General features: G+C 46.0%; 1 protein-coding gene across 1 annotated transcript in view; it reads right to left on the bottom strand.

Moving 5' to 3' along the window:
* The window catches only part of TMPO (thymopoietin), a 69,401-nt gene that overhangs the window by 13,425 nt on the left and 41,434 nt on the right, over nt 1-14,542 (bottom strand). The window contains exons 4-5 of the mRNA XM_078767283.1: nt 7,674-7,774; nt 7,437-7,519 (exon numbers count right to left, since the gene is read on the bottom strand). Of these exons, the coding sequence (XP_078623409.1) occupies nt 7,437-7,519; nt 7,674-7,774 (184 nt within the window). The remainder of the gene's footprint in view (nt 1-7,436; nt 7,520-7,673; nt 7,775-14,542) is intronic.

Genomic DNA, 14,542 nt, shown 5'->3' with positions numbered 1-14,542 from the left:
TTGTGTCAGAGGTTTCCTCCTATCTTTCACCGTTCAGGAGATTAGCGCATGCAGACAAACAAACAAACAAAAACTTTCTTTTATATATATATAATTATATATAGATATATATGGGAGCGTACGCTGGATCAGCACGTCGCTGCGTCCTTGGATGACTCCTCAGCACCATCCCGACACACACCACTGTGTGTGCTGCGGAATGAGGTGTTTTTACGGCGGCCGGAGTGCAAATCCTGTCACCAACCTCCTTGAGAGAGAGGACCCAGAACCCTGGTACTCATTTCGCCAACCTCGGAAAGATGACAGGTTGAGCCAACCCCACCTGGTATTTATTTAACAGCTGAACAGGATTCAAACTCAGGACCTTAGGATCCCAAGCCCGCCGCCCTAAGCAGTATATATAACTGGAGCGAACCCCACTGTGTTGACAAGTGGAGAACGAGTAGCACGAGCGATTGGGCATTACCTCCATCTTGGAATATCCTAGCCCAGGGAGACTGTTCAGCTCACTGGTTTCAGTTAAAAACATAGTGTTCTACTGGGCTTTCGCCTGCAATCACAGGCATTCCCGCAAGTTTAAAGTGACCAAAAGTATCATTTTTCAAAAGTAAGGAAACTTTCTTTTATATGAAATAAGATTTTGTAATGTTTAACGATGTTATTATCATTATTTTATTATTTTTGACTCTCAGCGGTAAAGTTTCAACTCTATAGTATTTGCCTGATCAGAGTTGCCGATTTGGCTTATGTTTATGGTGATGTGTTTAATTTATTATGTTAACATATATTGTTATAATCAGCAGTAAAGTGCTTCACAGTGGTGATATCGAGTTATTGTGTGTGTACTTTCAGTGCGCATGTTGCCTGCTATCTCCACACATGGGTGTGTTTCAGGAGATAGAACGGAGACCTACCAGATCTCAAAGTATACACCTGTGTGTGGGTCTGCTTCTCATTCCTTATTGATTTTCCTTCTCTCTTTCTTAATGCTTAAAAAAAAGACAATCAAAGCGGCAATTTTTCCTGGACAATTATCAATTTGTAGTTTAACCCCCCCCCCCCCCCCACCCCCCACAACCACACTTTCATTACATTTTATTGAGGCACTGAAATTCTATTATTTTCGCAGACCAACTCAACTTGACAATTGACTTACTAAAATCAAACTCTCAGTTTTGTCAGTCACCTTTACGGCTCTATTACAAGGCTCCGAAGAAAAACAAACAAAAGAGGAAAACAAATGTGAATCAATCTGTCAATGGGACCTAATAAAGTCCATATGTGTTCACGCTTCAGCTGTGCCTGCACCTCTCTAGTACCTGTACCTCTCTAGTACCTGTACCTCTCTAGTACCTGTACCTCTCTTGTACCTGTACCTCTCTTGTACCTGTACCTCTCTTGTACCTGTACCTCTCTTGTACCTGTACCTCTCTAGTACCTGTACCTCTCTAGTACCTGTACCTCTCTTGTACCTGTACCTCTCTTGTACCTGTACCTCTCTTGTACCTGTACCTCTCTTGTACCTGTACCTCTCTTGTACCTGTACCTCTCTTGTACCTGTACCTCTCTAGTACCTGTACCTCTCTAGTACCTGTACTTCTCTAGTACCTGTACCTCTCTAGTACCTGTACCTCTCTAGTTCTATCACACTCTCAGCTATGCCTGTATCTCTCGCATTCTAGCGAGGTACCTGTACCTCTCTTGTACCTGTACCTCTCATGTTCTATCAAACTCTCAGCTATTGCTGTATCTCTCGCGTTCTAGCGAGGTACCTGTACCTCTCTAGTACCTGTACCTTTCGTGTTCTATCACACTCTTAGCTATGCCTGTACCTCTCTAGTACCTGTACCTCTCGTGTTCTATCACACTCTCAGCTATGCCTGTATCTCTCGCGCTCTAGCAAGGTACCTGTACCTCTCGTGTTCTATCACACTCTCAGCTATGCCTGTATCTCTCGCGCTCTAGCGAGGGATGGTTATTCCAACATGGTGGCTGCTCGTCCCACGAGCACGTGCTGCAGGTGTGCTTCAATTGTATATATACAGTTCAGTGAACACACCCAGCACATGTGCTAAACCGAGCTTGGTTTGCACGCCCCTAACGCCACCTCTGTATATAGAAGCAAGGCCGCGAGCTTGCAATATGCACGCATCACATTGTTAGCCACATGCTAGTCATGCAAATTCACAATGTGCTAAATTAATTGTTCTTTACATCAAATTTTGACCCAATATTTTTTTAAACTGAATGTTTATTAAATAAAAATACTCAAGTTTTACAGTGACGTGTTTTAGTACCATTTTCGAGATTTCATGACTACAATTACCTCATCAATAGCTGAAAGTTGTGCAGAGTTAACAATTGTTTTGGAAAACACAATAAATGTGTTTATATGTGAAGAAATTCTTCTTCAGCAAACATTAAAATTGTCCTCGTATTATTTTGCCGCAAGTTGGTAGGTAGATGATTGAACATCTGCCGGGCGTGTTCTGTAAAATTACAAGTTGCGAGGTTGCTGGTATGAAAAGCACTGAAATTTTATCTGTAGGTGTCGTGAGAAATAGTAATTTAAACATGGATATTGCTTTTTATGAAGTTTGATTCACCAGCATATAACATACTGTCGGGCCACCAAATAAATCTGTTTAGGTAGCCCCGGCGGACCAAAAAAAAAAGATGACCATGAACCCCTGTGCCTCACCACCAGGAGGTGCCTGCCACATAGCCTGCCATGCTTAGGTACCCATTACCAGTTTGTTTAGGTACCCATGGTCATTTCCATATTGGTTTCTGAGAATACTTTGACATAAATTACCTGAATTTGAGGTGAAACCCCCCATTTCAGCCTCTTATAGGGGCGAATCCAGAAAGGGAGCATAACCCCATGAGACTTTAATGTTCTTATGTGTCAAACCAAAATTGATCCAAATGGGTCAGGTAGTTTGTGAGGAGAAGATATTTTCGTCAAATGTTAACGAACGTATGGACACCTGGACACACTCTATGTCCTATGAGGTTATTTCAGGGAAATAACCGAATAACTTTAAGTTGCACGAGCAACATTAAATGGGCAGACTAGCTCAATTGCAGTCTGTGAAAAACACAGACCCACACTACTGTCGAAAGTGTTGGCAGTTGCTGCACTGCTAACCAGGCTGGATGATATTGATATTTTTGCTAGTCGATTATCATCCCTCTAAATATCGACGATATTGTGCGATATCGACATTGAGCAATCACTTATGCTAACGTAGCAAGACCACCTGGCAGCGATAGCTGGCACCTGGGGGGTACTCACTATTGATGTTTATATGTATAACCCTAATGGTGAACCACAGTGCAATAGTTCAACGATATAGCTGTTTATTGCCATGTAATCTATCGTGAAATTGATGTAAACATATTTGTGTGCTCTCATTGAAAGTAATGTTTGTGTCATTGTCGTACAAAACAACATCATAATGGGTATTTTTGGGCATTAATTGCACTTTTGCAGTGGCGAAGAAGCACGTTGTGGCCCAACATTGGGCTTCATCTATTCTATAGTATACTGCACTGTGCATTAATGTAGCCGGATTTCCCCGACCGTCACTCTGCCTGTAATGCTCCTTTCGCTGGGACGTCGTTACGGCTTTTATGTCTGGGATGTCGTTATGCCTAGCGCTAAGCTCGACCTCTACAGATGTGGATGCCATCCTGGCATCCAGCATTCAAGCTATCCTGTGCTTGTCTATTTATTTGACGTTTTTTTCTTTGCTTAGGATGGGCGCATAGGGGTATGAAATGCTCATCGACCATGATGGTGGAGGAGGGAATGGGGGGTGGGGGGAGGGGAGATGATTGTTGTGTTTGTCCATGATGCTTGTCGCTCTGAGGGCAAAAGATTTGTGAGCTGCCCTGGGGGCAATGCTTTTTGTATGCGTGCTACGCCATGTGCACACACACTGCGTATCCGCTGATCTGATTGACACGAAATTTTCACTAAGGTTCTGCTAGACATGTAGATTTTTTTTTACTGCTTATTATGACATCATTGGTCACATGGTATGGGCCCCATCTTGGAAAACTCCTTCAACTTTGCCACTGTATATCTCCGAAATGGATCAATGGAATTTTTTTTGTTATATCTCATGCCAAAGAACTCTGCAATGGGACCAAAAATGTGTTGATTTAGGATATTAAAAGTGTTAACGTTACAAGGTTAGAATTCGACAAATAGATCCCTTGCTCCCACGAATATGATATTTTTTTAAATAACCTTTGTTTAAAAAAAAATCTCGGTGCACACACACACACACACACAGAGACACACACACACACAGAGACACACACACACACAGAGACACACACACACAGAGACACACACACACAGAGACACACACACACAGAGACACACACACACACACACACACACACACAGAGACACACACACACACACAGAGACACACGCACACAGAGACACACGCACACAGAGACACACGCACACAGAGACACACGCACACAGAGACACACGCACACAGAGACACACACAGAGACACACACACACACACACACAGAGACACACACACACGCACACACAGAGACACACGCACACACAGAGACACACGCACACACAGAGACGCACGCACACACAGAGACGCACGCACACACAGAGACGCACGCACACACAGAGACGCACGCACACACAGAGACGCACGCACACACAGAGACGCACGCACACACAGAGACGCACGCACACACAGAGACGCACGCACACACAGAGACGCACGCACACACAGAGACGCACGCACACACAGACGCACGCACACACAGAGACGCACGCACACACAGAGACGCACGCACACACAGAGACGCACGCACACACAGAGACGCACGCACACACAGAGACGCACGCACACACAGAGACGCACGCACACAGAGACGCACGCACACAGAGACGCACGCACACAGAGACGCACGCACACAGAGACGCACGCACACAGAGACGCACGCACACAGAGACGCACGCACACAGAGACGCACGCACACAGAGACGCACGCACACAGAGACGCACGCACACAGAGACGCACGCACACAGAGACGCACGCACACAGAGACACACGCACACAGAGACAAACGCACACAGAGACACACGCACACAGAGACACACGCACACAGAGACACACGCACACAGAGACACACGCACACAGAGACACACGCACACAGAGACACACGCACACAGAGACACACGCACACAGAGACACACGCACACAGAGACACACGCACACAGAGACACACGCACACAGAGACACACGCACACAGAGACACACGCACACAGAGACACACGCACACAGAGACACACGCACACAGAGACACACGCACACAGAGACACACGCACACAGAGACACACGCACACAGAGACACACGCACACAGAGACACACGCACACAGAGACACACGCACACAGAGACACACGCACACAGAGACACACGCACACAGAGACACACGCACACAGAGACACACGCACACAGAGACACACGCACACAGAGACACACGCACACAGAGACACACGCACACAGAGACACACGCACACAGAGACACACGCACACAGAGACACACGCACACAGAGACACACGCACACAGAGACACACGCACACAGAGACACACGCACACAGAGACACACGCACACAGAGACACACGCACACAGAGACACACGCACACAGAGACACACGCACACAGAGACACACGCACACAGAGACACACGCACACAGAGACACACGCACACAGAGACACACGCACACAGAGACACACGCACACAGAGACACACGCACACAGACACACGCGCACAGACACACACACACACAGACACACACACACAGAGACACACACACACACAGAGACACACACACACACAGATACACACACACACAGAGACACACACATACAGAGACACACACATACAGATACACACACATACAGATACACACATACAGATACACACATACAGATACACACACATACAGATACACACACATACAGATACACACACACACACACACGCAGATACACACACACACAGATACACACACACACACAGATACACACACACACACAGATACACACACACACAGATACACACACACACAGATACACACACACACACACACACAGATACACACACAGATACACACACACACACACACAGATACACACACACACAGATACACACACACACAGATACACACACACACACAGATACACACACACACAGATACACACACACACACACACACACACACACACACACACACACACACACACACACACACACACACACACACACACACACACACACACACACTGATTAAAACCTGGCCAGCGGGTTCTAAGTCAGAGTTCAGATGTGGTGATTGTAATTGTGCAAAGAGTCCCCCTCCTTCTACTCAAGACGATCCTGATGATGAGGCAGGAGAACTAGAACTGAGATGGGAATAAGTTTTCTCACCATTCACATGAAAGGCGAGAGAGAATGGTGTTGTGTATATCTTTTTTTTTTTTTTTGCTGGTACGAGTGTTATGATAAAATGAGTCCTTCATGTCGATATTCTTATTAAATCTAGGAAGATACATCTCAAATTTTTCAGTTTATGACACCGCACACCACTTTTTCCATTATCGAATGTGCCAATATAGACAGTTTGAAAAATTTCGAATCACGTTGACGACGATATTTTTTCAATATCTTATCAAACCAATAATATTTAGATATTGCCCAGCCCTAATGCTAACCATAGCATCACCTGGCCTACATGACTTCAGAAGCCTTTCTTCGGCAGATCATTTAACCTGGGGAAAGGAATCAATCCACGGACACATTCCTGGCTTGCTGGCCGTCATCAGCACAGAGTGGATGTGCTGATATAGACAGTTTGAAAAATGTCGAATCACGTTGACGACGCTATTTTTTCAAGATCTTAACAAACCAATAATATTCAGATATTGCCCAGCTGCCCTGTATTACTTTAGAAGCCTTTCTTCGGCAGATCATTTAACAAAATCGGCTTCGATATATCGGCACCCCCCCCCCTCCCCCCACCCCCAAAAAGTGAACTAATTGGCCATCCTGTGAGGAAGTATTGTACCTCTAGAATCTCTAAACTGAGGGAACGCTGATCATGAACCGAAGGTCAGGTCATATGCACAAGGGAAGAAAATCCCCCCATGATTGGGGAAAGGGGGTTGACGGAAGGGAAGATGGCTTTCGATTTTCGAGCGATCTCCACCAAATTTTGCATACGTGTTGGTAGTACACAGGGTAAATCACCTCTCACGCACCCCACCCCCACGAGGGGGCGAAACAATTTGCCAATGAGCATGAAGGGTGCGGGTAATTCTAGTGTGATAAAATGAGCTGATAACGTATTTTCAGACCAATCCTCAGAATTCCATCTGCTCACCTGAGGTTAGCAAAAGAAGTCAAGACTTCTGAGGGTTCAGTAGGAGGTTTCACGGCTCTCTCAATTGGTTGTCTGGTTGTTTCCTGTGATGTGGGATACACATCAGAATATTAACATAGCTCCTCTGAGCAAAGTAGCCATGTAAAGAATGATGTGAACAGAACGTGCTGCGGTGGAAACGAGCCTTGGTCACTCCATAAAACGAAGCAAAATTACACAGATGGCTCAAAGGTCTACCTTGTTGGTCGTAGTCATTCTGCTTTGCACAGTTAGACTTTTCTGAACACTATTCATCTGTAGCTGCTTATTCTCATTCTTTTGCTCTGCTTTTGCATCATCTGCAAAAAAGCGATATCAAAAAGGTGTTGAAAAAACAATCTTTTGCTACTTAAATGAGTCAAATGCCTGGAAATACCTTGCAATGGATTACACACGCAGTGTAAATTCAATAACGATTCATAAACTAAAAACTATTAACTAGTTCTTACAGTGAAACTGATCATATCCCCACCAATATCCATCAAAACAAACAGCTGATTTGTCCGGGCATCATCACATTTGAAAAAAAGAAAAAGAAGATCAATCATCATTGCTGGGTGATGGGAATTCTGAAATCTTCCACACAGAGAGAAAAAGGATGGTCGTGGGGGAGATAATTTTATTTGAAGCCATATACATAACTAGTACACAAGAAAATGTAATTTATCAAGTAAAAGTTGAAGAGTATGTTTTCCAAAGTGGCAAGTGTTGGATCAAAAAAAGCTCCGATGGAAGGCTAACTCTAGAAATGCCTGTCGCACCTCAGTTCCCATGGTGGTAAACGTACCATTTGAGGTATCAATGCATCGTTCTTCACCAGCGGCTTCTTCCCTCTTCAAAGCAAACTCCACTCTCTTCCCATTCCAAGCTTCCACCATACCACTCTCCAAAAGCTCCCCCTCTCCCTTCTCCTGAAATGTCCCCCTCACACATTCACAAAGCTGCCTCCTCCCCCCACACTCTCTCTTCAAACTCATTCCTCCTCCTCCAATCTTCTACTTCCCTCTGCCAAATCTCATATTACTCCTCACTGTACCTCATCCCATCACCACCAAGCCTTTTGTCCTCTTCATTCTCTCTCCTACAATGTCTTCAGAAAGTATTAACACCCCTTGACTTTTTCACATTTAATTGTGTTACAGCCTGAATTTAAAATGGATCAAATTGAGATTTTTGTCACTGGTCTACACATAATACCCCATTAATGTCAAAGTGGAATTTTATTTTAAGAATTTTTTTTTTTACAAGAAAATTAAAAAAGAAATACAGAAATATCTAATTTACATAAGTATTCAACCCCTGAATCAATACTTAATAGAAGCGCCTTTGACAGCGATTACAGCTTCAAGTCTTTTTTTGTTATGTCTGTATCAGCTTTGCACATCTGGATTTTTTTTTTTTTTTTTTTTTTTTTTTTGTATACAATATCGAGGCTCGTGAAAGAGCGAACATTAATCACATGAACACACAGAAAGACAAACCGGCACATAAAACATATAACATAGGGAGCGGTAGACAAGATGGGGAGAGAAGGGGAGAGAGGGGGAAGGACACAAACACAACATTTGAGAGCAGGGACCGAGAGACATGGAGACATCGAGAGATCTGAGAGAGGGCGAGGGCTTTGGGGGGGGGGGGGGGGGGGCGTGGGAAGGGGGCAGTGGGAGAGGTATAAAACATATGGACACTGCCAGGACTTCCAGGAAAGAAGTTGGAATTTCAAACAAGGTGGATCTGGGGTGAATTAGCGGGGGTAGAAAAGATCAAGGTTTTGGATGGGGGAAGATAAGAGATGGTGGTGAACAGCTGTTTTAAAGACCTGGAGGGAGGAGTGGGATTGAAGGGAGTGAGGGAGTTTGTTCCATATGCGGGAGAAAAGAGGAATGAAAGAGTGAAGGTGAGCGGAGAGCCGAGATTTCGGCAGTTTAACCATCAGAGGGTTGCTGGCAGATCTTGTGCGACCTGTAGGAATATTTGGGGGACAGAGCACAGAGAGAGCTGGGGGTGCAAGGCCGGAGAGGAGTCGGTAGAAGACAGAAAGACCACCTACCTGCCTGCGGTGAGTGAGTGAAAAGCCCTCAGAGATAGCTTCATCGCGGGAGATTCCAATAATTCTGAAAGCTTTGGTTTCAACAGCGTGAAGCCGAGCTAGGTGTGAGGCAGGAGCACCGGCCCATAGGGGAGAACAGTATTCCATTGAGCTGCGGATGAAAGCCTTGTATGTGGTGAGGAGCTCAGGTGTGCCGAGGAAGGACTTCGCACGACGGAGGATGCCCAGTCGGCGACTGGCTTTGGAGGCCAGCTTGGAAATGTGGTTTTCCCAAGAAAGATCATGGCAGATAGTGAGACCCAAAATCTTGAGCGACAGAACTTCTTGGAGAGGATTGTTGAGAAAGTAGATGGGAGGGTTGTCCAGTCGATCTTTTCGGAGAGACATAGTAAGAGTGTGAGATTTGTCAGGATTGAAAGACATGTTCCACTTGTTTGACCAGTCTGTGATTTTGTCCAGGTCTTCAGAGAGTGAGGAGGCAGCAGACTGCCGATCTGAGGGAAGAGGAATGGAGCGGCAGAGAGTGGAGTCATCAGCAAAGAGATAGAGAGGATTTTCGAGAGAGTCAGAGAGATCATTGATGAAGACCAGAAAAAGCACGGGGCCCAGAACACTGCCTTGGGGAACTCCAGCCTGAACAGGAAGAGGAGATGAGAGAAACCCATTCAGGGCCACACGTTGACGACGACTAGAGAGGAAGTCCGCCAGCCATGCGTGGAGATTTCCATGGATACCAAAGGAGGAGAGTTTGGTGAGCAGAGCGGGGTGCCAGACCGTGTCGAAGGCACGTGATATGTCGAGGGAGACAGCTCTAATTTCCTGTTTGGCATTGAGGACCTCCATCCATTGTTGAGACAGCAGAAGCAGCATGTCCAGAGTAGAGTGACCTGGTCTGAAACCAAATTGATGATCAGAGATCAAGCCATTGGAGAAGAGGAAAGATTTCATATCAGAAGCAATGATGGATTCCATGACTTTGCTGATAATTGGGAGAAGGCTGATTGGTCTGTAGTTGCTAGGATCTGTTTTTGCACCTTTTTTGTGCAAAGCGGTGATGTTGGCTGATTTCCAAGCAGATGGCAGTTGACCTTGAGCAAAAGAGAGGGTGAAGAGAACAGAGAGAGGGTGAGATAGAGCAGCAGAGCAGGATTTTAGGACCCGTGGGCTGATGCCGTCGGGTCCAGTTGCAGAATCAGAGTCGAGGGTTGACAGAAACTTTTCCACCTTGTCAGGAGGAAAGGACACGGAGTCCAGGAGCAGCAGGGTACGACTGGGTATGGTGGGTACAGAGAGGGATGGGTTTGGGACACAAGATTTAGAGGCAAACACAGAGTTGAGGCATTCAGCTTTTTCACGTGCGGAGTCAGCTGTGTAGCCGTTTGAGGTAAGGGAGGGGATGGAGGGGGAACAAACACCAGAAACGGATTTGACCAGACGCCACCAGGATTTGGAAGAGGGAGACAGATAAGAGAGTTCGGTCTTGAGAACGGAGAGATATTGTTTCCTGGCTCTCCTGAGGGTGGACACACACTTGTTTCGGGCTTTGTGAAAGGAAATGAGATTTCCTTCCGTTGGATTTGCTTTCCAGGAGATGAAGGCAAGTTGTTTCTGGGCAACAGCCTCACCACAAGATTCCGTGTACCATGGACGGGAGGAAGGGTATGACAACTGAAGACGAGATGGGATAAATCTGTGCATGAGAGAGAGCAATTTACTTTGGAAGAATTCCCAGGATGAGTTGATGTCAGAGGTGGTAGAGATGGGAGACCAGTCCAGATGATTGATGGCTGCTTGAAGACCGTGCCAGTTGGCCTGAGTGAAATGCCAGACTCGTCGACGCTGAGCAGGCTCCCTGAGGATGGTCAGAGAGATGTCCACTTTAACAAGGACATGATCAGATGATCCGATCGGAGCAGAAGAAGAGCAGCAGACATTTTCAGGGAAGTTAGTCATAACCAAGTCCAGAAGAGAAGATGTTCCGTTGACTGAGATCCGGGTCGGGAAATTGACAGATTGTGTCAGTCCCAGTGAGTCGCAGAAGTCCTTTGCTGAGGAGCCATGGCTGGTGAGAGAGGTACCCACACCCAGCCAACTGGCATGATGACAGTTGAAATCACCACATATGAGGAAGAGAGAGTTGGGATGAGTAGATAGAAGTTGGTCCATATCATCAGACAGCGAGATGTAGATGGAGTCATCACTGTTTGGTGGACGGTACAACACACATATGAACAAGAGGTGGGAGCGAAGGGGAAGCCGTAGCCAGAGGTATTCCTGGGGGTGAGGTGGAGAGAGTGCAGTGCAGGGCGAGTGAGGAAGAGAGTTTTTGATAAAGATAGCAACCCCGCCTCCAGGACGAGGCTCAGGTCTATCATACCGGAGGAGGGAGTAGCCCAGGAGAGATACTATGGAATCAGAGACATCATAAAGGAGGAAAGTTTCTGTTAAGCAGATTACGTCTGGTTTGACAGAAGCAACCTGTATGGAGAGATCAGTTAAGTTTGAAAGAAGGCCCCGGATGTTTGAGGTCCATACCGTTAATGAAGAGGAAGGGGGAGCATCAGATACAGAACAGGGGGGAGGAGGGGTAGGGTAAGATGTGGAAGAGGTGGAAGAGGTAGGGAGAGCTGTTGAAGGTGTGTCAGAGATTTCAGAATAGCTCGGAGAAAGGGAAGGATGGGGCGGACAAAAGGTTTGATGGTGATTGGGTGAGCCACAATGAGGTGTTATTTGAGGAGGGGGAAGAGCGAGGCAGAAGGTTGGGGGAGATGGAGGTGAGAGTTTGAAGGGGGAAGAAGCGGGGAGGACGCTTTGAGGAGGGGGAGTGAGAGGGGGGAAATTGAGAAGCAATGAGGGTGGGGAGATTTGAAGGGGAGGGGTGAGGGGGGAGTTTGGGAGGGAAGGGACAAGGGGAGGGATTTGAAAGGGATGGGATATGGGGGAGATTTGGAGGGGAGGGGTGAGGCAGGAGTCTAGGAGGGGAGGGGCGAGGGGGCGTCTTGGCGGGGAGGGGTGAGGGGGTAGTTTAGGAGGGAGGGGGCAAGGGGGGAGATTTGAAAGGGATGGGTGATGGGGAAGATTTGGAGGGGAGGGGTGATGGGGAAGATTTGGAGGGGAGGGGTTATGGGGAAGATTTGGAGGGGAGGGGTGAGATTGGATTTTTGAAAGTGTACGATTTATGGGAAACGAACATTTATTACAAAATGAGTTTCTTGTGACCTTCGAGTTAAAAATACGTTTAAGGACGCTGGATGGAGGATGGAGTGCAGGAGAGTTTAGGGAATGTAGAAAAAAGGCACTATAGGAGATGGATATTTTTTTTGGGATGAATTTATTTGGTGAGCAAGTCGAAAGCAGCCTTTTAAAGAAGAAGAAGAAAAAGGTGTTATAAAATATGACGGAATACATAACTTGAGGGGAAAGTGTAAACATTGAAGGTTAATGAGTGAAAACTATCTGGGGAAATGGGGGAGAAACACGTGGTCGAAGAACGAACGAACGAATAAGAATGAATAAACGAATGAGAACAGAGAAGGAAATTTTTTTTTTTTTTTTTTTTTTTGAGTTGAGATTTACACAAGGAAGTAGGTAGGCTATGGGTGAAAAGACTGGGAATACAGAGAACGAAAGTTATTGGATCACAAACGACGGACCGCTGAGAAAAACAAAGCCTCAAGGTTGTACAGTGCACACTGTACAAGGCCTTGCTCGCGACACGGCAAACAGACGATCAATTTATGAAAGATAAACACCGAGAAACAACCAAAGTTGCACACAATAACTTCACACACCGAAAGATAAATACAGTTTCGACAAAATACAATTGTGAACAGACTTAACTTCGAAAAACGTGGAGACCGTGTGGAGCTTCGAAAATCCCTGCCGCCGTCTCCAAGATCTCGCGAGATCCGGGGAGTTTCTCCCATTCTTCCTTGCAGATTTGCACAAGCTCTGTCAATTTGGATGGGGAGTGTTTGTGAACAGCAATCTTTAAGTCTTACCACAAATTCTCATTGGAATTCAAGTTTGGGTGCTCGAGGACATTCATGTTCTTGTTCTGAAGCCATTCCAGTGTTGCTTTGGCTGTGTTCTTGGGGCATTGCCCTGTTGGAACATAAATCTTCACCGCAGTCTAAGGTCTTTTTCACTCTGAAGCAGGTTCTCCTTAAGGATTTGTCTATATTTGGCTCTATTCATTATTCCCTCTGTCCTTACAAGTCTCCCAGTCCCTGCTGCTGAAAAGCATCCCCATTGCATGATGCTGCGACCACCATGCTTCACGGTAAGGATTGTGTTAGATGGGTGACGAGATGTGCTCGGTTTCCATCAGAAATAGCGCCTTACATTCAGGCCAAACAGTTCAACTTTCATCTCATCGGACCACATAATATTTTGCCTCGTGCTCTCATAGTCCTTCACGTGTCTTTTTGCAAACTCCAGGTATGCTGCAATGTGCCTTTTTCTCAGGAGTGGCTTCCATCTGGCCAATCTCCAATAAAGCGGGGTTTGTGAAGTGCTGCAGAAATTGTTGCACTTCCAGCAGGTTCTCCCGTCTCAGCCAAGGAACTTTGTAGTTCTGTCAGAGGTCATTAGGTTCTTGGTCACCTCCCTGACCAAGGTCCTTCTTTCCCGGTTGCTCAGTTTTATCAGACGGCCAGCACTTAGAAGAGTCTGGGTAGTTCCATATTCTTTCCATTTCCTATTGATGGAGCTCAATGTGCTCTTGGGAACTTTCAACACTCTAGACATTGTTTTATATGCTTCCCTAGATCTATGCCTCCTCACAATTTTATCTCGGTGTTATAATGTCAGTTCCTTGGAATTCATGGTAGAGTTTCTGCCCTGACATGCATTGTCAATTGTGGGACCTCATATAGAAAGGTGTGGGACCTCATATAGAAAGGTGTGTTTCTATATAAATCATATCCAGGCAATCGAATTGGCCACAGATAGACTCCAATAAAGTTGTAGAGACATGTCAAGGATGACAAAAGGAAATTGGATGCACCTGAGCTCA

Source organism: Myxine glutinosa, chromosome 1, assembly GCF_964187855.1.
Source record: "Myxine glutinosa chromosome 1, kmMyxGlut1.1, whole genome shotgun sequence".
Lineage (NCBI taxonomy): Eukaryota > Metazoa > Chordata > Myxini > Myxiniformes > Myxinidae > Myxine > Myxine glutinosa.
Note: the sequence above shows the minus strand (reverse complement) of the source record. Positions and strands in the feature narration are given on the sequence as shown.